At 33.6% G+C, this 24,224-nt stretch overlaps 3 protein-coding genes and 1 non-coding gene across 5 annotated transcripts; all 4 read right to left on the bottom strand.

The window, feature by feature from the left end:
* Positions 1–3,661: 3,661 nt before the first annotated feature.
* Positions 3,662–3,735, bottom strand: TRNAN-GUU. The gene has a single exon. It is a non-coding gene; the product is annotated as a tRNA-Asn (tRNA).
* Positions 3,736–7,518: 3,783 nt separating this feature from the next.
* On the bottom strand, positions 7,519–11,355 carry LOC116004683. 2 transcript variants are annotated; one of them, XM_031244831.1, is made up of 15 exons: positions 11,226–11,355; positions 10,340–10,421; positions 10,119–10,230; positions 9,900–9,983; positions 9,650–9,754; positions 9,410–9,493; positions 9,196–9,329; positions 8,996–9,097; positions 8,775–8,894; positions 8,616–8,672; positions 8,459–8,525; positions 8,261–8,314; positions 8,024–8,098; positions 7,860–7,895; positions 7,519–7,772 (listed from the first exon to the last, which is right to left on the bottom strand). In XM_031244831.1, the coding sequence occupies exons 2-15, from the start codon at positions 10,357–10,359 to the stop codon at positions 7,650–7,652; spliced, it is 1,173 nt and encodes a 390-aa protein (XP_031100691.1). In that variant the 5' UTR covers positions 10,360–10,421; positions 11,226–11,355; the 3' UTR covers positions 7,519–7,649. The 2 variants fall into 2 exon arrangements, with proteins under 2 accessions (XP_031100691.1, XP_031100693.1); XM_031244833.1 differs by having other exon boundaries at positions 9,196–9,311.
* A 2,561-nt stretch (positions 11,356–13,916) lies between these two features.
* LOC116004266 (GDSL esterase/lipase At3g26430-like) lies at positions 13,917–16,208 on the bottom strand. Its single transcript, XM_031244241.1, has 5 exons — positions 15,924–16,208; positions 15,612–15,821; positions 14,793–14,962; positions 14,438–14,708; positions 13,917–14,363 (listed from the first exon to the last, which is right to left on the bottom strand). The coding sequence occupies exons 1-5, from the start codon at positions 16,168–16,170 to the stop codon at positions 14,101–14,103; spliced, it is 1,161 nt and encodes a 386-aa protein (XP_031100101.1). The 5' UTR covers positions 16,171–16,208; the 3' UTR covers positions 13,917–14,100.
* A 3,091-nt stretch (positions 16,209–19,299) lies between these two features.
* On the bottom strand, positions 19,300–23,493 carry LOC116004929 (GDSL esterase/lipase At3g26430-like). The gene is made up of 4 exons (XM_031245130.1): positions 23,160–23,493; positions 21,335–21,717; positions 20,148–20,418; positions 19,300–19,788 (listed from the first exon to the last, which is right to left on the bottom strand). The coding sequence occupies exons 1-4, from the start codon at positions 23,404–23,406 to the stop codon at positions 19,526–19,528; spliced, it is 1,164 nt and encodes a 387-aa protein (XP_031100990.1). The 5' UTR covers positions 23,407–23,493; the 3' UTR covers positions 19,300–19,525.
* Between the last annotated feature and the right edge of the window lie 731 nt (positions 23,494–24,224).

Raw genomic sequence — 24,224 nt, 5'->3', positions numbered from 1 at the left:
GGATAGCTGGGAATTCAAGGGTATCGACGATTGAACTCTTTTCCAACCCTAAAATCTTTCAGACGCATCAGAGAAGTGAAACTCACTATACATATGTTATATGTACAATAAATTCCCATCTTAATAATTTCCCAAATGTCTACTGAAAGCCTAATCACTCTGGCATGTACTTACTCTTTCATAAGAAAATTATAAGAAAACTACTTTGTCTTTGGTTAGATTTACTATATTTGTTTACATGTGCACACACATATATCCAATCACAATATTCTTTGTTTGCCCGAGTTTATAACTTATCTTCTTATAGCTTATTTTGAATTTAAAGTACAAGTCTTGAAGGATGGGAGCAGGGCCACTTTAAATCTATATTGACATCTTAACTAGATAGTCTAGATTTGATCTCATGACCTCCCATATGGGAGAGTCACTACATGTCATCTGAGCACAAAGTGCTTGGCTACCTTACTGTTAGGTTAATTAGTTTATTGTCTTACTTCAACCTACTGTCTCCGCTTTAATGCCTTATTGATTTCTTCTTGTAAGCTTGAAATAATCTTCCCTAAAACTTAAGCTTTAATGTACTGTGATGATGTCTTATTGTATGGGTGTCTTCTTGCCCTTGTTAGACTTGTCTTATTGTCAATACTTGTGAACGTTCTTTGATTCACTTTTTATGTCTTTGATTTCTTTGCTATTTGGCCAATTTAAGAATACTTTTACAAAGAAAATTTTGTGGGTTTAAAGTATTAACTTAATTACATTTTGCATAATCAAAATATAGTTTAATTTACATTTTATTCCTAAAAATTTTCCTTTTTTTTATGATCCCAAAAGCTATACTTAGCATGTGCTTATGATGTAAATTTTTGAGAAAATGTTTCTAAAATATGATTTTTTAAATCTATTTAGATCACAAAAACATCAACTAATAAAATTAATATAACATGTAGATAAGGCAAGTTTAGGTAGATCCATTTGGGAAGACGACCTTTGAACCTTGTGTTAGGAACCATTTGTAATATATAGATTTTGATGATATCAAACATATTAGGAAATTAGGCCCAAATCTTTTCAAATTTTTAGATTTAAAGAACTTTTTGGAAAGTAAAATAACCGGATATATAGTAGTTCAATCTACAATGTAGACTAACCAAATAGTATGTGATTGGAAAAGTCAATAGGGTCGAATGGTAAGAAGACAGACCTGAAGACCCAAAAGAAGAAGAGTTGAAGACTTGGAAGATGCAAAGGACCAATAATGGAACGACCCTATGGTTAAAAGAACCGAATAGTTTAGTAATTCTGTAGAGTACGTACGACTCACAAAAAGTAATAACAACTGAATACTTGATAATAGCCAATGGTAAAAGGGTTGATTATCAAACACTTGAATATTAATGGTTGTTTGAATAGTGATATGATGAGACCAAGGAGTAGTCTCAACTGGAAGCTCCGCGAAGTTCGAGAAGTGACTTGCTCACCATCTGGATAGTCAAGCTACAATTCGCACAATCACATGTCAGTGAAGTGATTGAGGACATTCCATACCGTATTATGCTTAAAGAGACCCAAGGTTTCAAAATTTGCCTAGGCACATTTATCGATATGGATTTTCCACTTTTGGCTATAAGACAAAAAGCAAGCCAAAAAGCCATGTTTTAAGGACCTCAAGTTAGATAACGATTGGAAAATCCAACATAGACAATCTAAGGGTATCACCGTACCAATACCATATTTTGGAGGATTTTTACACGGTTTTTGAAGCAATGCGTCCAAGGTGGAAGTGAGAGAATAAGGAAAGAAGAAAAACAAAGAAGTCTCCAACAAGACATGGTTTTTTTTTTCCCAGAAAAATGGATCCCACTGCTTATTTAAATAAGTAACCATGCGCACGCGTGAATTGCAACCATGCGTCCAACCGAGCGCGTGCACTGCACGCACCTACTAGGCACGTTATTGCTCTTCACAACCTTTTTTTTAATTTGGTTTTTTCTTTAAATTTCAGTATTGTTCTTTTTTCTTTTCTTTTTTTTTCTTCTCCCACATTTTCTCTTTCCTAATAACACCTGCAAAAACTTCTCAAAACCACACAAAAAAAATTCACTATTGAGGATGCCCTACCATACATAAACCACAGGTTATTACACAATTGACAAAGACTACCCATTAGACTTTTGTTTCCCTCCAACAGAAAAAATCCAAGGAGTCTATAAAACCTCATTTCAAGTCGAAACAGGTGTTGGTCATTTTATGAGATGTAGCAGGTATACAAGAGAGTTAAAATTAAAAAGCTTTCAAGTGCGATCTAGCTAGTAGACCAATGATAGGTAAAAGCTAAGGCTTTAAGGCCATTATCAAGAACACAACTCAAGCACATTCAAGAGCAACCTCAAGTCGAGTCAACCAAGTTGGTGAAGAAAAACAATTTTGGTATTCAAACAACAATCTCTACTTGGATGAATAGATAGAGGAAAAGCAGCAAGTTTAGGACTAATGAAAACCTGTTGAGACTTGTAGCTAGCTTTATGATCAAAGCACAAGTTTTCACAACTTGTATTAGGGTGAAAATACTAGTGGAACCTCCTAAGTATTCTAAGAGAAGAGTGGAGTAAGTAGTTGTCGAGCCACTATAAATATTTCTATCTCACATTTACTTTACTGCATTTACTTTCTACACTTACATATTGCATTACAAACTGCGAATATCTTTTAACAAGACTAAGGAGTGCCTAAAATGTTAAAAAGAGTTAACAAATTTTATTTCGCTGCGTAATCACTAATACACTTTTGACTAAGTAATTAGCATTTCAAAATCACTCTAAGGAGTAGTGTGGAAGTCTTAAATCCCCAAGTCATCTTATTTCAAAAAGATTTTTAAAATTCAACAAGCTAAGTCTATTCAACCCCCCTCCACCCCTCCTCCCTCTAGATGATGATACCAAACGTGGTAGGAAATTAAGTCCCAACACTTTTGAATTTTTAGACTTAGAAACTTTTTCGTTGTCATATCCACATAGTCATACTAAATGGCGAACTATACCACCTAGAAAGTAAAACAGCCGGATACTAGTTCAATCTGCAAAGTAGACCAACTGGATAGTCTATGGTCCAAAAAGTCAATAGAACCAAATGGTTTGAAGATTTGAAGAACCGAAGAGTAAAAGACGAAGTTCGACTTGAAGACCCAGAAAATGCAAAGGCCAAATAGTGGAAATTAAATGTCATATAATTAAAACAATTGAATGGTTCAGTAATTTTGTATACTAAGACGTACTCACGGAAAGTAATACCAACCGAATATATGGTTGATAATGACCAAATGGTAAAGGAATTGATGATAAGTCAAAAACACATATAGTAATAATTGTCCGAATAGTGTCAAGAGACCGAGGATTACCTCTAATAGATAATAACAAAACATTGTAGTATATGTCAAAATTTTATGTATAATCTAAATGGACTTGATAAAAAAAAATCAATTATATTAGTCTCATTTCATGAAATATGTGCATATTTGTACAATATGAGAAATAAAATTTAATTGAAATAGGCCGTATATGCAATTACGTCATATATCAATGTATGTGTTTGCATTCATTACCTCCTTTTACTATCAGCTGTAACTCAATTCTGGGAAAAATTGCAAAATAAATATACCTTTCGCTAGAAAGAGGGCTTGAACCTCTGATCTTGTGGTTAACAGCCACACGCTCTAGCCAACTGAGCTATTCCAGCAATCTGAACAAACAGTTAGGTTTTAATAATTTAGCTGAAGAGCTCTTAAACCCAAAGCCAATTGCAAATTGCCGCAGCCAAAATTATTTTGCCAATAACAAAGGAAAGAAAATAATTAACAAACTAAACATGAGCTTTACACGTAGGGTTTAATCAAAATAATTGAGCTATTATAATTTAAAAACATAATAAGTCCTAATTTATGTCCGTTTTTTCTTTTACTTTTTTTTATTATACATTATGCTATAAGAGTTGTAGTATATATAATTCTTTTTGAACAAAAATATATCCCTACCGTTATAAATTTTGTTATTTTTCTCATTATTATTACCATGCGCATGCATACACAATATTTTTCTTATATCCTTCAATGGCAATAATGTATATTGACATGCTATTATAGGAAATACGTTTGATTTTTTTTTTTTTTTGGTGGGGAAATACGTTTGATTTCATACATAATGAAAGTGTATGTTACACACGAATTGGATCTTTCTTTGTCTTCGTTGGGTTTATAACCTCAGGTTTGAAAATCCTCTTCTCGTCATATGTACATACGTACGTACGTACATACATACATACATACATACATACATACATACATACATACATACATATATATATATATATATATATATATATTATTTTTTTGTACATCGACTTATTCACTACCAACAAAAGGTTTGGTTAGAATATTTTCACACACACACACACACATATATATATATATTATATTTTTGTACATCGACTTATTCACTACCAACAAAAGGTTTGGTTATAATATTTTCCGGCCACTTATTAGAGTGAATATACTATATTTTCACATTCTTTTTCCCTACTTGATCTTTATTAAAGTGATGTGTTATATCAGTGTGTTTCTTCTTTGAGTGCAATACATGATTTTGTGTGATAACTATGACTCATGTATTATCACAAACTATATCGATCTCCTTAGCATCTATCCCACAATCCTTAGGATGTTGTTTCACCCATAAAATTTGTGCACAATAACTCCTATCACGATGTATTTCACTTTTGTCGTATTGGTTGCAATTAAGTTTTGTTTATATTTGGATGTGTTTTTGTACACATTTTACTTGCACTTTACCCCTTATTTAATCTCATTTTAAGCTCCAAAATATAGATATCATTGCAAATTAAAAGAGCTCTTATTTGTTGTATTTGTGTTATAGAATGATTTACTTATGCACCCCAGCGTTGAGTGACTAATAAAATATGACATGCTATCTAGCATAACTTTTGTATTTAGAAAAATGATGTTATTTTCTTTTCTTGAATTCACCAAATACTACTCTTTATATTCATTAGTCAAATTGGTCGACCCAGGCCACCACAAGTTTATGTCAAGAAAAAATAAATATTCCAAATGTTTTGTCAGATCGGAACATGTGGTGTCAGTGGAGTTGGGGATTCAATCTTTTGAGAAGAAAAAATTGAAGAAATAAATATTAAGAGGTAATTTAAATTGTGGAAAGTATTGTTGTACGAGAGGAAAATGAGGCAGCAAATTGGCTTCAATTCCCATCAAGATTGTGATTGGGATGGGTTGTCTTTATTTCCAGAAATAAAAGGGTGGTTGTGAGACATTAGCTAGACTAGGTCTGTATGAGTTATTCCCCAAAAAAAGGAGGAAGAATTTATTAAATGGGAATCAAACAAAAGCAGTTTGAATAATGTTGCGCAGAATTTTGAACAAGAATCTAATTAAGCTGTCTTTCTTATCTTTTGGAATCAATTTCAAACCCATTGCATAAAGAATATAATTCACCACTCAATTTTCACCAACCCAAGGAAAAGAAAATCTTCAATTTCATCAAATCATCAATATGGTTCTTCATCATTTCTTTAGGGCTCTTCGATTTCCACCAGCCGGCGGCCACTATGGCCACCACAACAGAGACAAATATCATGTCGAGTCAGAATATGAAGATGACCATGTCCAGCGCAACAAAGACAAATACGATGGAAACAAGGAAAAGTACCAAGATGACTATGGCGACCATAACAACCGCAACAAAGACAAGTACTATGAAAATAAGAAGTTATATGGGGGTTTCAATGTTAAGGAAAAGTATGAAGATGACTTCAGTCACTATGAGAACCGCAACGAAGACACGCATGAGAAGTTAGGCCTGAAGGTGAAGCCCAAATGGAGAAAAGCTTTCCAATATTTTGATGGTGTTGGCCACAGCTCCAACATTCACTACTCCGACGACTACGACGAAGTGCAGTCCAATAAGAGCACGTGGTCTGTAGTTGCTAATAAGGAAAAGTAACATGGGGTGTAGTTGTTTCCGCAAATGCGTACTAAAAGCCAGATTTATTTGGCTTGTAATTTCTCTTTTATAAGAAAACTATACTGTACGTTGTACTATGCTCGTATTTAATATAAGGAATAGGTGTAAATTGGTCACTAAACATAACATGAAAATGCAATTAAGTCACTGAACCAATTTGGAGAACGGGATGGCTGACGTCCACTTAGCGTTCTATTTTTTTTAAATTAAATTTTCTATTTTTTTAAAAATTTATTATTAAAAATTATTTTAAAATGTCAACTTATCATCTACTTAAGCAGGCAACCTGATAAAATGGATAGTAACCTGCGAAATTGCATACATTTGGAGTATTTAATGGCCTAATTGCATTTTCTTTTGGTTCAGTGGCCTAATTACATTTTCAGATTACGTTCAGTGACCAATTTGCACCTTATTCCTTAATATAATTTTGCATGTATATAAATACTACAAATCTAAAATAATTTGAGAAACTTTGCACGGTTCAAATTCTGCCAAGGAGGAAAAAAAAAAAAGGTATGAATTCAATTTTGTTGTGACATTTGTGTACAAATATTTGAGAGTATATAACCAGGGACGGATCTACAGTGGGGCAGTTGTCCCTTCCCCATATATAGTAACCCCTTATATTTGTGTGTGTGTGTGTGTGTATATATATGTTCAAATGTGGCCGCACCTTCCCGTATGGTCGGTGCGGTTCACACCATTCAATATTAGAAAATGCACCACTCAATGTTAAAAAACGCACCACAATGAAAATACACAAAAACACCAAAAAACACACCACACACCCAAAATAATACACTAGAACTCCCCTGTCCCTAATGGTGCATTTACTAACACTGTGTGGTTTATATTAGCTCAATCACTATTAAATGGTTGAATTGACATGCAGGTGGTGCAAATTACAGATTTGAAGGCAGAAATAAAGGCTAAGGAAACATAAAAGTTCTCCAGCTCTCAAAAATATTCATCTTTCTCAGATTGCACGGTATAAAGCTTCATAAGAGATCTAAGATGGTCTGGAAAAGAATGGCTAATCTTCACCCAATTCAAGCCACGACCATCCTCACGTACTCTGCCACTTCCAACATTAATTGATTGTTGCAAGAACAAATCTTGTAGTATTAGTTATGGTATAATGACTTATTTATAGTGTTGAAGTATGTATAGATGCTCATGTAAATACTGATTTAATTTTGAAGTTTATATTCATCTTCAATCAATTAATGTTAGTCTTGTAGATGATAAAAGTCATTTGTAATTCAAAAATGTAAATTTTAGAATTTGTAAGCCTACATTGTTTGTTGCAATAAATGTAAATACCATAAATGCACAATTAATGTCTTGCAAATCTATCAAAATTACGTCTTTTCACTGAGCGGGAAAATAAAAATATTTTTTTTTCTCAAAAGATCTGGCTTTATTATATATAAGATAAGATAAGATAAGATAAGATAAGATATAAGATAAAATAAAATTATTTCGTTAATTTTTAAGTTGCATCATTCCGTACAATATTGTCATATTGTGTATACTTTCAATAATACCAAATATCAATGCTTGTGTTAAGTTGGTATATTTGATGAAAGGTAGCTAGTGAGCTGATGATGTGAAGTTAATTGGAAATTGAATTCCTTTTGCCTTATAGTATGCCTTCTCTGCATTAGCTACCCTATCTTGAAATGTTTGCCATTCACTTCTACATCTCTGTTTCACCTGCAAATTAAAGTAAACAAAGCTAATTAAGTTTTAACATAATTTAATTTCCAATGTTTTTAGAAAGCACCATCTCAGATCATTCACCAGTCTCGACTTGTACTTCCCACCCTTTTCCGGTCCCTATAAAAAAACAAAGGGAAAAAGAACGAATAAAAGATAGAACGATATGATGATGATTTGATCTATTATATTGTACGTTAAATATAATATTTATGTGTGCGCATGATGTGTATATATATTGTTATTACCTCGTTCCCGAGTGAAGGAATCCCTTGGTGAACAACAGGTTGAGCATCAACCACTCCAATTTTATCGTGAGCAGGCTACAAGCGATAACGATAAGATTAGAGTAGTTGAACCATTCTAACTATACCACTTCCAGTAAACTGTTACTTCTCAGTTAAATTTTTTGTAATTGAAGCGGTAAGCTCCTCTGATAACTATAATATTTTCTCTGTGCATACTAAGGTAAGAGTGGAACTAACCTCAATGCATCTTCTAAGGGCAAAGTCAAGACCCCAACCATGAACCAAGTCATTCTACAATTCACACAAGCTCATTAGCTCTATACTCAAGAGTCAAGACATAAGATGTTTATGAAGATGCAAGATAGTTGTGCCATAGTAGGAGCTAAGCATAGAAGCATATTTGGCTACTCGTTCGACCCCGACTTCCATGTATACCTGAATCATATGCCACACACAACGCCATGCGTCTCGAGAGAAGACGGGAGCCATGATCTCCACAAATCTAAAATCAGAACCATATAACGAGCTTAGTTTTACTCCTCCACGAGGCTACTAGCATATAAATTTCAGACAGCTAGTTAACGATTCATACGCTGCACATGGAGGCAAATGAGGATCAGAACACCAGCCTTGTTTCTCGTTGGTTTCCCTGATGACACGAAATTAGATCGACTTATAGAACTGTCAAAACGTGATTAAATTCGTGTTGTGTGATTGACTAATTGATATGATGTTCCAATGACATTCTTACTTGTGAACTTCACTGTTAGCTTTTCTCCTCGTCATCTCCCACGTCAACCAAACTCCATTCTTTCGCTCCAAACCGGGCTGCGAAATCTCCAGCCCGTGTTTCTTCACAAGTTTTATGTATCTGAAATTGCAGGTGCAGAGAAAGGCCGGGGAGTCAATTTTGAGATCCCGAAAGGAAACAGCCACGGATTAAAATCTTGTGATCGAGTACTATTAACTTACTCCTCTGCATCGAAATGCTCAACTCCTAGGTCTTCATCCCAGATGAATATGTATTCATACGAGGCAACAATATCGGGATGCAGAAACCTTTTGGCATACCACCTTAGACAAATTTGCAGAAATGTTTGGACTATGATGATATTGAGATATATACACTTTGAACTTATAAATAAATACTTGAACTATACATTAGTCCTTACCACTTTGTCTGTTTATGAGCACTCACATGAATAGCCCGCTTGGACCACTCGAATTCATCCCATTCGGTTGTTTGGCCATCGTAGTGAAACAGCAGGATGGTAAAATTGTCTGAAAACTGTTCAAGGATCGTATTCTCGATCAAGAACAGAGAAACACGTACAATTGAACTTACGGGGAGACTTGGGAGAAACAAAAAAAAAAAAAAAAGCTAACCTTTTTCACAACAGCATCTAAGCTATCTTTCTGTTTATAACCAACTGTGAGTGTTAGTAAATACTTCGGTTTCGTTGTTAAGTCCTGCAGATATGGATAACAACTTAATTTACATGTCAAACAAGAAAGACTATCGACAAGTTAACCATGGACTAGCTTGCATATCAGATACCTCGAAAGTTAACTATATCGAGGACGAATAAGATGATAAAAACGGAAATTAAGTGTTAGTATACTTGCCTCGCTGGGTTCACCCCATAATCTTCGGAGGTATAAGTCTGACTCGGGGACAATGATATCTGGCGGTAATCTCTCTGCCCCTCTCGGGTTTGATGGAACCCATATCTGACCAACACCAGCAGACAACAACCTTAATTCCTAATGTTAAAATGTCTCTTCAAATCCGAGATAACCTTACTACATTAGAAACATATGAATCCAGCAAAAAAAAAAGAAGATAAATTGTTGTTTCAGAAAGGATATGATGTACCTTTGTAGGATCCATCACGGTTTGATCTTCTGTTAAGCTGCTACTATCATCTACGTTGTTAATGAGACTTGCTGTGACATTTACCTACCAAATTCGAAGCACAAAGCACGGTATGTGTGAGTTAATTACCCGAAACACTTAGAACAACAAAGTAAAGAAGACAAACAATCATCTGATTATGTACGAGACAGACAAATACACAAACATGAAGTGCTCTACCTTGTTTAAATAGAGTGCGGGAAATGAGAACCCAATAAAGAGGCCAAAAATTACTCCAATGGAAACTGCGACAACAAGTTTCATTGTTTCGTTTTGCCTTTTACCATTTGAGCTGTGGAAAAAAGAAGCAAAAATTTCGAAGATGCAATAGCATCACATACAACAGCACCGGTGAAATCTCGAGAAAAGCAACCACTTATAGCCACATATAACTAACATACCAGTGTCCAAAATTCTTCATTGTATAAACCAGATTACCAGAAGATAGCTACAGCAGCTTCCCCGCATCCCTCAAATAATTTCCTACATTGCCGAGGGGTGGATTAGATATGGCAGGAAGAAACACAAATCAAAACTATAACCAAAATTATCAAAAACTTCAAAATAACTGTTGGGCCGTGCCAAATCTAACATCTTGCCATCGAAAGTGGCTTTGACTGTTATGCAAGTATAAGGAAATAAAATAGCAAAAAACGTTATGAATTATCAAAAACACAAACTAAATGCCGATAAGAAACACAAATCAAACCTATAACCAAATTATCAAAAACTTCAAAATAACTTCTACGTTGCGGCTCGGAGAACTGAGTCTAACATCCTACCATCCAAACGTGATGTTGACTGTTACCCAAGTATATCGAAATAAAGTTGAGCATTCGCTATTAATTAGTTATTAGTTATAACTTTTAGAGTAATGGTAAGTGCTTGATTTGACAATAACCTTTGTAAGTTTTACACTACAAAAAAAACCCAAAACTCCACACCTCAATACAACAAATATTCCACATCCATTGCAGCACCACAATCAACTAGCACCAAGAACAGATTATATGTGTTTAACTTCATTTCACAACAATTGGTACCTCCTAAGCTAAGCAACAGCTTAAAATAGAAGCTGAAAATTAAAAACTAATACGTACACACCAAGACCTTCAAAATCTCCATCATTCAAATGAAATAAACAATACCATAATCAATTAAATTCGCATCACAGTTGTTAGAGCATGGCAGATGCTGTAAGAAAACATTACATGCAGGATAAACATGTTACTGCTTTTTATGTGTAAATTACATGCTTTATATACACAGTGAGTAGAAGAAAAGTACCTGAATAGCTGGCAGCAATCAAAGAATGAAAAAGAAGAGTTCATGAACAGAAATCTTCAAGTCTTTGAGTTCAGAAAATAAGACTCTGTTAGTGGCACAGAGAGATGCAGAGGGAAAAGGAAGGAGAAGAATTTACTTCAATTTTGACCATTTTTTTCCTTTTAAAAAAAATTATTTTCCCATTTTAAAAATATTGATTTTCCCATAAAGTTTGAAATAAATACATTTTCCTTCTAAATAGATACTCCGTATTTAATTTAGTCTCTAATTAAATTTTGTACTCATATAAGAGAAGAAGTATTAACATAATAATGTTGCTAAAGAATGATAATTTATGAGGAATATGTTATTAAATTGTGTAGTCATAAATCATAATGTTGCATCCATAATTTTTATGGTAACAAAAATATTCTGGAGCTTAATAATGTCAAGTCTATTTTTTTATTTTTTTTTTTGGTAATAACCGTGAAAATTTAAACCAAATAAAATTATCATGATTTGTAGCTCTGTACTATAGGATTTTTTTTAATGCATAGTTAGCAAACATGGATTTGCTTCTAATGGGTAAAATAATACGGAGTAACTCGCAAATTATACCATGGACCACGGTCCACAATACGGTCCAAAACGACATTTAAACTATATATCTGCAGTTAATAAATTATGCACCTATAAATAAATTGAATGTACATAAAATATATAATAATATATTAACTGAAAATTCATAATTTGAACAACTATTGTCTGCAATTTAACAATTCACAATAAATATGTAATTTTTTACTGTAAGAATAAATAGAGAATGTTGAAACCCCAAAGACAATTGTTTAATTAAGCTGTTCGAGACACAATTTAAAGAGGAAATCAATTCATGGCATAGGATCCGGTAAATGTATATAAATTGAAATTAATTTGAGTTTTGAATTATTATTTATAGGGATTTTTCGAATAATTTTTTAACTTTTTACAGAATTTTATTGTGTTTCCAACAATGACAATTTATCTATAAAAAAATTAATCCCTTGAATTGAGATAGGACTGAAACCTGTGATCTTTTGTTTAGAATGTTAACATTAATGTCAACAAATCACAAAGTATTTGGTGAAATTATTTATTTTTAATTAATATATATATGGAAAACGAAAACACTCTACACAGAATTTTTGTAAACAAAAAAAAAAAAAAAAAAACTAATTTTTTTTAAGTGTACTTAAAAAGTTAAACACAGAAATTAATCCCCGTAGAGAATTATAGACCCTTCCTAGAAATTTAAATATTAGTTTTATTGTAGAAACTAGAGACGAAAAAATGGGCGGAGTCTGCACGCATTTTCTCAAAGAAGAAAAACACGTCACAGGGACTTGAAAGACTTTTACCAATTCAAATCTAGGATATCTACTTTTCTTTATTTCTTTTATTTATTATTTTTTTTTAGATGATAGATATTTATTTGGTACACGGATAACATGTACTTTGTTTGATAGAACATTTTTCTTTCACATTTTGAGTGTGACAATATAACTTTTTTATATTTATTTGGCTACTAATTCCCCAACGAGAAATCTATCATCTAGTTTATTCGAGTTTAGCTCAATAGTTTAGTAGACAATATTTGGGACAAAAAAAAATCTATCTTTTATGTTCCCTTAAATTTATATATGAATATTTACCTCTTAATATTTATCTCGTTACATAACACTTTGAATTTATGTTTTTTTGTATTTAATTAGTAAGTGCATTTCTTTCTTTTTTATACTGTATATATAAAAATCATTTTCCATAGAGAAGCTTGGTGGTGTGGTAATGCGTTCAATTATGTGTCTTCTGAGGATGAGTGCAGTACTGGTCCATTGGATCCTAACACAAGCCAAAAACGACTTGTCAATTACTCCAATTAATCTGTGAAAATGTGGACAAAATGGACTGTGACAACGACAATTTTTTTTTATTGTTGAAGTGAAGAAAAAAAATATTAAGCAGGCATATTAATGTCTCAAAAATACAAATACACACCACTCAAATCATAAAATTAAAAACAACAATTAACATATCGGAATAAAACTCGAGCTTTCAATTGAATAATTTGAAATATGAGTTTCCATCTAACGCTTTTAAAAGCAAATGGTTAAAATTTAAAGAAATCAAAACGAAATTATTTCCTTTGAACCTGGGATTGCAATTATTGAACATGAATTGTCGAGTATGATATGCATGCGCATGTCAATCCCATGATACCCCACAAATCCACAACTATCCATTCACCATTATATTCTTTAAAAATATGAATTTTCCCTTGATCAAAACAATGTAAATGAAATAAAAAATAAATAAATAAAAAATCAACCAATCAATGAACTTACCCTATTGTGTACAAATTTGGTACCAAAGTCGATGACTAAATTGAGCACACAAAAGGTCATTTAATTTAAGACTAAATTGAGTAAAATCACTATACTCGAAGACTATAAATTCTAGCAATGGTCCTCCGACTATGTTGATTTTTCAAAATTAGTCCTTGACTTTTAATTTAGACAGTTTAGGTTCCTTAACTTTCAAATTCTTTCCAATGTTGGTCATTTCATCAAATTTTGATGAATGGATAAAATTGTCTATTCACCTACTCGTATTTCTCTTGTCTTATACGTTGTATATATGAATATAATCTCAGTCGAAGTCTCAATCGAAGCCATATAATCTAAGTCGAAGAGCTGAAAATAGCTATCTTGGTGAATAATTAAGAGACATACATGCAATGACATGTAAATATGTAATTGAGAGAATGAACTTACACTTGCCTAAACAAACCATCTCTAACTTGCACTTCAAATTATTAATACTTCTACTCAATTCTAAACCCCTATGATAGAAGTAGTAGTTATTCCATCCTCTGACAAGCCAAGTGCAAAGGCAGTGGAGGGTCTGAAAACGAACCATTCACGATCTGGTTAAATATCCATTTGTTAGCTGCTTCGGTGAAGTGAGCCCCGTCCCAACTAACCCGAGCTGATGGATCTTTGCAAGACTTCGCGGTCACTATCTCTTTCCCATTCACAATCTTCTTGCTTCCACATTTGTTTGACCTGTTATAGTTATACTTCCCACCGTGACCACAGCAAGTCAAGAACGGGTTCTCAAAGCCTGCCATTCATTACCAAACTCGTGAGTTTCAGGAGTTATGCCCGAGTTCAATTTGTAAGGTGAAAATTTTGTACCTAGCTTCGTTGCACGAGTGATGAGGGAGTACTTGACAGAGTAAATGTCTACGTATGTGATTGCAGCCGATGGGAGTTCTTTCCTGAGCTCTACCACGGCTTGTTTTAGCCTTAGATTGAAGTACTTTGAAACTTCATTGAAGGGGGTGGCACATCCAAACTCGTCGATTTGAGCTGCTGTGACAGGAAACCGGTCCATAACATACGGTAGGCAACCTGCGGGGCATGTGTTGTGTATCCAAAACGCCCTTCCTCCCCGTGCATACACATTCTGTTCAAGATGAATCCTTACACTTAAAAAGTAAAAAAACATAAAAAATTTCAAGAATTGATTACTTCTTTCTTGTGTTCTTACCTTGATTGCATTGGAGAATTGAGCTACAAGATCAGGAACATATGCCTTGACTTGTTCGGTTGACATGTTGAGTTTGTACCCAGCTGTGAGATCATTCTGCCCAATATCAAAGGTGTATAATGCCCCAGAAAAGTCATCCTCCTTTGGCAACAAATTCCGAAATATACTCTCTGATATTCCACAGAAACATCATTCTACATATTAGAACATCAAACTCTTTACTTCAATTCTTGAATTATTATGTAGTGCCATCATATTATGTGCTTGTGATTGAAGAGTGTATTACAATCTTTCAAGCTGATGAAGATACCAATACAATTATAATCACTTTATGCACCAATAAAGACCAATATTACAACAACCTCAATTTTGTGACCTTAATCGGCAAAATACCATCTTATCACACCAAACTCAGAACAAGCTCTAAAAACACCACCATCCTCCATCTTTTCTTTTTGAACGACAAGGGAAACCATCAACAACTACTCGAGGGTGTATGTTGGCCCAGTTTTGTGACCTTAGTCGGCAAAAGACCACGGTAAATCAGTGTATGTTGCTCATAGCTAACTCAAACCAAGAAGACAGGAACTTATAACATTATCAAGCCAACAGCCTAACCAACCACCATCCTTCATCTTGCCACTAGGCCAGGAAGCCATTAGCATTTTTCTATGATTACTTGCCTCTACTTTTGACAAAATTTGGCAAATATAAGCTAAAAGGTTCTGCAGAACTATACTGTAGAATCAAAATATTCAAATTTTATTATGTCAAGTTTCAATTCTCAAGTATCATATCAATCAACAACCTGAACCTTACCTGTTTGCATGAATTCCTGAGATCTTGTCTTGAAGTCTGAGAATTGAACAGACTGAACATCCAATGAGATTGGGCTATACCCACTCTGTGAAATGGTGGTGTTCTGAGGCCTGATAGTCGATCCAGCAGTTGCAAAATTAGCCCCATGGCTGAAATTAGAACCCACAGAATCAAGAAACGCATGTAGACGATTTAACCGCAAGCTTTCAGCTGAAAAAACAAATAAAAGCAATTCAAGAACCAATTTAGCCCAGTAAACATCAAGAAACTACTAGATCGCTCCGTTCTTGAGCTTTTTCATTTAATTTTTACCGATGAAATCAAGAATGAGGCGGCCGTCGCAAAAACGGCCGGCGGGGGCACCAAAAAAAGTTTCCCCGTTGGGCGGGGGAGCCTGGCCAAACGCGGCAGAGAGACCGCCGGTGTCGGAGTTGGAGTCGCCGAAGTTGAAAATGGCCGGAAAAGTGCAGCTACTGGAACAAACGACTGTTTTGAATGGGAGTAGTAATGCTACTGAGAGTAGCAAGCAGACAAAAGCTTCATATTTGCAAGATTCCATTGATTAAAGTTCTCAGGCAATATCCATTATGCTTTTGGCATTTTGTACCTACTAAATTTTTTTAAAATTTATGACAATTTTTTAAAATTTATGGCAATATATATATAAACATAATAAATCTCAATTATGATACCAGATGAGAATTCAAAATGTATGATTAACCTCAAGACTGTTACAATAGAGTCTTATTAAAGACACTTAAAATCAGGGGAGTTCCAGAGAATGATTCTACACCACACAATTCACCAATCATACATTAATGCAACAAATAACAAATATTAAATATAACTCACAAAAGTTATATTATTGATTTATGCCAATTTTTTTTGTTAATTCATTGTACTACACAATTTTTTGAAAAAAAATATCCTTATCGGGATAACTTCTGTTATCTTTTTTCATTATTATTACTATACACATTCATACACAATATCTTTTCTTATATTCTTCAATATGGTAATAATGTAGGTTGACATCATATATTAGAGTAACATAATAAATAAACTTGATTTAATTTAAATTTTCATTAAATGTTATCATAATTATATTTAGTAATTTATCATATCTAAAAATTACTTTAATAATATTAATCATACAATAATTATTACTCAAATTATCAACTATATTTTGGGAAAATGTACAAATAGGTCATTGAACTATTTGGGGATAACAATTAAGCCACCGAACTCGAATAAGCTCCAAATTCATCCATAAACCGGCAAAAAAGAGCAATTAGCATTTTTAGCAGGTTAACAACAAGTTTGCACCGATTGGGATGCCATGTGTATTTTTTATTTATTTATTTATTTATTTATTTATTTTTATTATTATTATTACTATTATTACTATTATTATTATTATTATTATTATTATTATTATAAGCATTTCACCTCAAAAAAAACTAAGCATTGTTATTGAATATTTGAATGTATTCTGTTTTTATTTTTATTTTTAAAAAAATCAAGGATAAGTCGACCAAATCAAGGATAAGTCGACCCTATGAACACAAATTATGTACCTAAATCAAATTTGAAAAATAAGTAAATGTATAACATATGTATGTGTCTTGTGTTATAATTTTTTATGTATTGTGTTATGAAGTTCTATACCTTACGAGTTATACCTTGTCTTTTCAATTTAGCTGGGTCCATAATGCTATGCTATGCATCTTGTGTTGTGATTTTTTGTGTTTGTGATATGAAATTCTATACCTTTCGAGTATTAATTTTGTACACTGTTGTTTTAATCCATGCATGGTCCATAACGATATGTGGATCCTGGTCCAGGATATAAATCGCTAGTCATGATCGTTTAGGCCAACTTATCTTGGGCTAACCTCAAATCGGGCCAAACTCATCTGATCTGATGAGCTAGACATGTATTGATTAGGCTCACGAAACTTACAATAACATACAGAAAAGTGGTCGAAATTTTACTTTTTTTCCAGCATTTAACTCCCAACCATACACATGCTTAAGCTATTTAAGTCCTCTCACTCGATTCAACACCATTTCATAAATTCACGAAACTTACAATTTGATAAGTTCAAATTAAGACTATGTATATTCTTCTATGGATACGATAAATACACAATATATATAATCATAACAAATACTCCGTAATAAATATACACAAAATGTCTCACTTAAAATTGATCCTCATCATGTCTACCAAGTCTACCACTTGTAGTGACAGGCATCCAAAATATAGGACCACATTGTACTCTATCTAGACATGGAAAGTGAGGGAGAGCTCTTTCAAAAGACAGTTAAGTACACCAACTTTAAATCAAACCTAATACTAATTAAGAAAATCCAAAAGTAGTAACTACATAGATTGTTTGTTGATACGGTTGTGTGACAAAGTTGTTACCTACCTCAAGACTTTTTTTTTTTTTTTGGTTCCAATCTAAAGCTAATGCCCTAATGTACCAGCAACCATATCCATAAAAGCAGCCTGAATTCTAAGCAACAACAAAAGAACAAAAAGCCCATCTCCATGACATTGACATTCCTTACCATTTTTATTTTTTAACCTCAAAAATTGTTTATTAAAGTGTTAATGACACATGCGGGGCAAATGCAACGACAGCCTTAACATATTCTCTATCTAAAGTGGAGATTCCAATCAACAAAACTTGCATGTATATGGAGGGAAACTAGTTAAAATTCCAACCACTGTTCTCATAATTTTCTAAAATGAAATTAATATAGAATATATAAAAGGAAATAGTAAAGAAAACTTATATTGCAGTACAGCTAGATATATATACCCAACAATGCCAACATACAACTAAATTGAAAATTATGTTCCCGGTCTTTCAATAAAAAATTATCCTTTATTTGGAAAAGTTGAAGGGTGAATTTTACTTTTATTAATAGTAGAAGAGAAAAATATTTACTTTTTCATTAATTTTCCGAACAAAAAACACAAATAATTTTAATTATAATTACCATTATCATTCTATTTCGTTTATCTAGTACACATCTATACTCTATACTCTATACTATATATAAAAACAATATCCTCCTCCCAAATTTTCCCGCCCAAACTTAGTAGCATTTTAGTAAAATCATTTATTTTATTCATTTATTATTTTATTAATTATTCATATATATATATATACTCATAAAATCAGTCAATTAATAAGAACATGACAATTTCATTCACCTATAATTGATTAATTATCCATATATATTTATGGTAACAGTCTCTCATGTCCACTGTATAATTTACCCTATCTTATTAGATATGAAATATCTTTTTTGAAAAAATGGCACTTTTCTCCTAAGTTATATGTATATAGCACTTTCCGCCGAGTTATTCAAGTGGTGATTTTACCCTGTGATGTTAAATTGACATTTTTTCCTTTAAAAATAACTATTTCATTTATTTTTCTTCTCCAACAAATTATTGAAGAAGAAAAATAAATGAAATAGTTATTTTTAAAAGCAGAAATGTCAATTTAACATTACAGGGAAAAACCGTCACTTTTAAAATATCTGAGGGGAAAGAATCGCCCAGTTTAATAACTTATGGAAAAAATTTGTTACATGCACATAGCTCAGAGAGAAAATATCATTTTTCCTTTATCTTTCGTCCCTTCAAAATTATTTCATGAATCAAGCATTGCTAAAAATTTCTTATCCATTAAATAAGATCGATTACCAAGAAATCAAAGGTCAATCACAATTTAAAACAATTTTCTTCCCTCCTATATCCTAGTCCTACTGTCCTAGCGGCTAGCGCATCAAAGACTCTGGCCAACGAACTCTTGAAATTGAAAACCCATACCAAAATGCTAAAACACATGCACCTTCAATTCATTCTCAAACACTTGAATTGTTTGATTGCTTCACTTGAACCTATGGCACGCCATTCTTAGGGGGACCGGAGGGTCGGAGTAGGAGCCGTCGACGATTTTATCGAAAACCCATTTGTTAGCAGCCTCTGTATAATGTACGCCATCCCAATTGATCCTAACCGATGGATCTCTGCATGCTTTTCCTACCAATACTTCTGTGCCATTCACCATAAATTTTCCTCCACATCCAATATGCATATTGTAGTTATACTTCCCCCCATGTCCACAGCACGCCTGTAGTGGATGCACAAACCCTGCAAGCAATTCAAAACATAAACCACAAAATTACATTTAATTAAAATAAATTAAAGAGACAACAATAATTTTGTATGTCCCCAGAGGTATCCTGCCGGCCGATAGCCAGAAGACTAATCCTTCGTCTCAACAGTCAGCATACTAAGGGGTAAGGAACTGGTCTGGTCAAATGGTTTGCTCCATTCACATGGGTGGAGATCAAATTCTCAACTTCATGCTTAAAGGACATGGTGCTGAACCATCACATCAATTATATTGGTTATAACTTCATGTTAATTATGAACAAAAATGAGACTTGCCACTAAAATTGGGTAATTTTTCCAAAAATAAATAAAAAGAGTGAGTATAGTATTTTTACCGTGTTGTTTGGCTCGAGAGATGAGATCATACATGACTGAATAAACATCAACATAAGTGAGAGCAGCGTGCGGGAGATCCTGCCGGAGCTGCTGCACGGCCTGCTTTAACCTACCATTGAAATACTGCGCCACCTCGTTGAACGGAGCGGCGCATCCTGCCTTATCCACCTGTGCCGCCGATACCAACAGCCGGTCCATCACGTACGGCAGGCACCCCACGGGACCAGTATTGTGTATCCAGAAATATCTACCCCCTTGTCCATATATATCCTGAATTTTTAAACAGAGAACAAATTGAAGCATGTTCTTTATCTCAACTAAAAGTTTAATATGATCTATAGTTAGGTTGCACATATATGTTTATATAGAAAAAAAACGATGTCTTTCTCTTAAATTATATGCTTATAGTGTTTTTTTTCTCTAAATTATTCTTATATCTACATTAGTCCTTCAATTATTTTCAAAATGTTTTTTTTTTCTCCTTTTTATGTTAGATGGACAGTTTTACCCTTAAAACTAAGTATTGTATTCATTTTTCTTCTCCAAAGAAGTATTGCTTATATATACGGAGGACCACAAATGAAAAAGAACATACATCAATCAGACCATTTGCAATAATTTGTTGGAGAAGAAAAATAAAGGAAAAATCACTATTTTGGTCGATCAATTGTTTTGCAACTGTTCTTAATTTTTAATTTGATTAAATTGACTCTCTAATAATTGTTTTAAATTTCGTCAATTAAATCTCATAGTCACTATTCCGTCAGCTAACTATTAGTTACCAAAACAAATGGCTATGAAATTTAATTGACAAAATTAAAATAATTAGAAGGTCAATTCGACCAAATTAAAAAGTAAGAACTAAATTAACAATTACAAAACAATTTAGAGACCAAAATAGTAATTTTTCTAAAAATAAATGAAATACTTATTTTAAGAGTAAAGATGTCAATTTAATAATAATAAAAAAAAAGTAAAGAAAATGTTATGTTTAAAATAATTGAAAAATTAAAGTGGATACATGAATAATTTAGACTAAAAAAACGTGATATATATAACTCATGCTAAAAAGTGTTATTTTCACTTTTATTATATGCTCAACAGGGCATTCAATTCTATCATCAATGGAAACTTCATGCATGTATATAACTGAACTAAAAGAGTTTGATGATCGATGGATAAGTACCTTAACGACGGTCTTAAACTGATCCAAGACATCAGGAACATAAGCTCTAACTTGGGCGGTGGACATGTTAAGGAAGTAGCCGGCGGTCAAGTCATTCTGGCCGATGTCGAAGGTGTATAGAGCTTTGGAAAAATGGTGGGCATTAGGCATCAATCCCCGGAATACAGGGGCACCGCGGCGGCGAATGATCTGAGACCTGCGGTGGAAGTCGCTGAACTGGTAAAACTGGACGTTTAAGGAGAAAGGGCTGAAACCGCTTTGGTGGAGAGTGGTGTTCTGAGGTCTCACGGTTGATCCGGCGGTGGCGAAATTGGCTCCGTGCGTGAAATTGGATCCCAGAGCATCCAGAAAGGCGCTCACATGGGGCAATCCTAACCTCTCCGCTGAAAATTTAGCAAACATTTAGCTGATAACGAATTACGTTAATGGATAATGGATTAAAATTTAAGTCTATTTAGACTTTTTTTTTTAAAATAAAAATAAAAATACAAGTCACAGTAATATTGAAGGCATAGATGAGCACTATAGCAGCAGCCAGCAGGCATGTGATGTGAGGTTTCGGGGTTCCCCCACATTACGGACCATTTTGGGTTGATTGGGTTTAGTGGACCTTGTCTTTCTTCACAGAAATTATTATTTCCGTATGCACGCCGTTGGAACACTGTGGTTTAGTGGCACTTGATTTATACTCTCATATTGAAGAGAGTAGGTTCGAGCTTCAGCATGTTTCAATAGGTTGCGAAAGTAGCTATAAACTGTTCCACTTCCATTCGAGTCATTCACAATATACTTCGTATTGTTTTATAATATTTAATTTAGTGTTAATATATAAAAGTTATATATTTAAAAAACTATATTAAACTTGTAAAAGATAAATATAAATGAACAGATACTACAATGTAATAGAATCAGTTGTAGTGACTCTCCCATATGGGAGGTCATGAGCTCGAGCCTTAGTGGTCTTTGTGCTACAATACTTTGAAAAAGTATAAATGAACAGTTCATTTTTTGCTCTAAATTTATAGATGACAATTAACTTTAGTTAGCATAGAACATTTTTGGTACCCCATGAACAAAACCGCTTAAATTATGTCTTCAATTATAATTTCTTTTTAAAAAGAAGAAAAATAAAATATAACGGGACAATCCACTTTATATAAAAAAAAAATCAAAATGTCATTGTATTTAAGAACATTTCAACGAATAACCAAAAATAGTCATGTCACAACAATACTAAGACCAAAAATAGATGCTCTAAAAAAGAATGAGTAAAAGTGGTCTATCACTTATGAATCTAAGACAAAAAATGAATTACTCTATTTAAAAATATCAAAAAATAAGTGAAAAAAAAAGAGAATTATTCTAATCAACAAATAATACATATGATAAATAAAATAATATAAAGGGAATAGTTTATTGGTAATTTCAATCTTTAGTTTTTTTTTTTTATAAATAATACTAATAATTTACAGGAAATAGTCAAAAGTTAGAAGTTAAACAAATCTAAACCAAATACTCCGTAATACTAACGAAATTCAAAAAATGGCGATGCAATAAATGTCAAGGCATTTTATCCATAAATGTTCATCGCACTTTCAGGAATAAAACTCCAGTTTATTAAAGGAAGGAAAAAAAATTATGATAAATTTCTTCCTTCTGATTCAATCAGAGCGTGTCAAAACTTTCTATTTAAAGTATATTCAAATAAGTAGACAAGAGAGTTGAGTGTCGGCGGGACTCTGTTCTTATCCCTAATCAATAATGCAGAAAAATGAAACAAAAATTTCTCCCTCAAATCTGGAAAATTAATGAATTCTGCACTTACCGATGAAATCAATCTTCAAACGGCCGTCGCAGTATCGTCCGGCAGGGTGATGGAAGTACGTCTCTCCATGCGGCGGGCCCGCCTGACCAAAGGCCGCCGACAAGCCGCCGGTGTCGGAGTTTGAATCGCCGAAATTGAAAATGGCGGGGAAATTGCACGGCGGTGGCGGCTTCTTCGCAATGCAGATCGAGATTGGGAGTAGCAGAAGCAGGGCAAGAAGTGTGGTGTGAAGGTATTGAGACTCCATGAAAGGGAAGGTGGGGAGAGGGTATATATGGAACAGTAAACAGTTAGTGCTTGGTGGTAAGATTAGCAAGAGAATGGATAGCAATATAGCATGATATGATATATGTATATATATAGAAAGAAGTGCCAAGCATTAATGCACTGTAAGAGATGATTTAATTAGTCTTTAAAAAATGATTTTTAGCGTGTGTTTAATTTCATCATTCGATTATAATTTTTGTTTCGTTTTTGGTAAAATTTAATGAAAAGGTAATTTTTTTTTAGAGTTAATTACCGATTTGATCCCTCGACTATGAGGATTTCACCACTTTGGTCCTTGACTTTAAAAATTGTCCAATTGCATCCTCAACTATGCAAACGTTAACCAAAATGGTCCTCAGTCTGTTTTTCCGTCTACTTTCAAGGGCAAAATAGGAAAATCAAATAGCACTCATCTTCTTCCCTAATAATACACTGATCGCTAATTGTGAAATCCTGCGGCCACGACGGCTTGAACTGATCACCGATGCCGCACATTGCCCCGTTCAAAAAACGTCGTCGAAGAGTTGTTTCGTGGTGAAATCGCCGCGGTGGAGGGTTATGAGCAGAGCAATCGCGCCACCGAGGAACTCCGCGTAGAGGAACGAAGGCAGCTCCAGTGGCACATGGCGGTCACGGAACGAGTCGAAGAATGCTACGCAGTCATCGACAACAGGGTTGAGCGATGTGCACGGCGGTGAGCTAGATGAGCCAGTTGGTCCGGTGATTTAGTGCTCACCCTAGCGCTCCGATTCTGGATTTCTTTTTGGGAGGAAACAAACAAGACCTCATAGACTCCAA

This window comes from Ipomoea triloba, chromosome 14 (genome assembly GCF_003576645.1).
Source record: "Ipomoea triloba cultivar NCNSP0323 chromosome 14, ASM357664v1".
Taxonomy (NCBI): Eukaryota; Viridiplantae; Streptophyta; class Magnoliopsida; order Solanales; family Convolvulaceae; genus Ipomoea; species Ipomoea triloba.
This window is presented reverse-complemented; position numbering and strand designations above follow the sequence as displayed.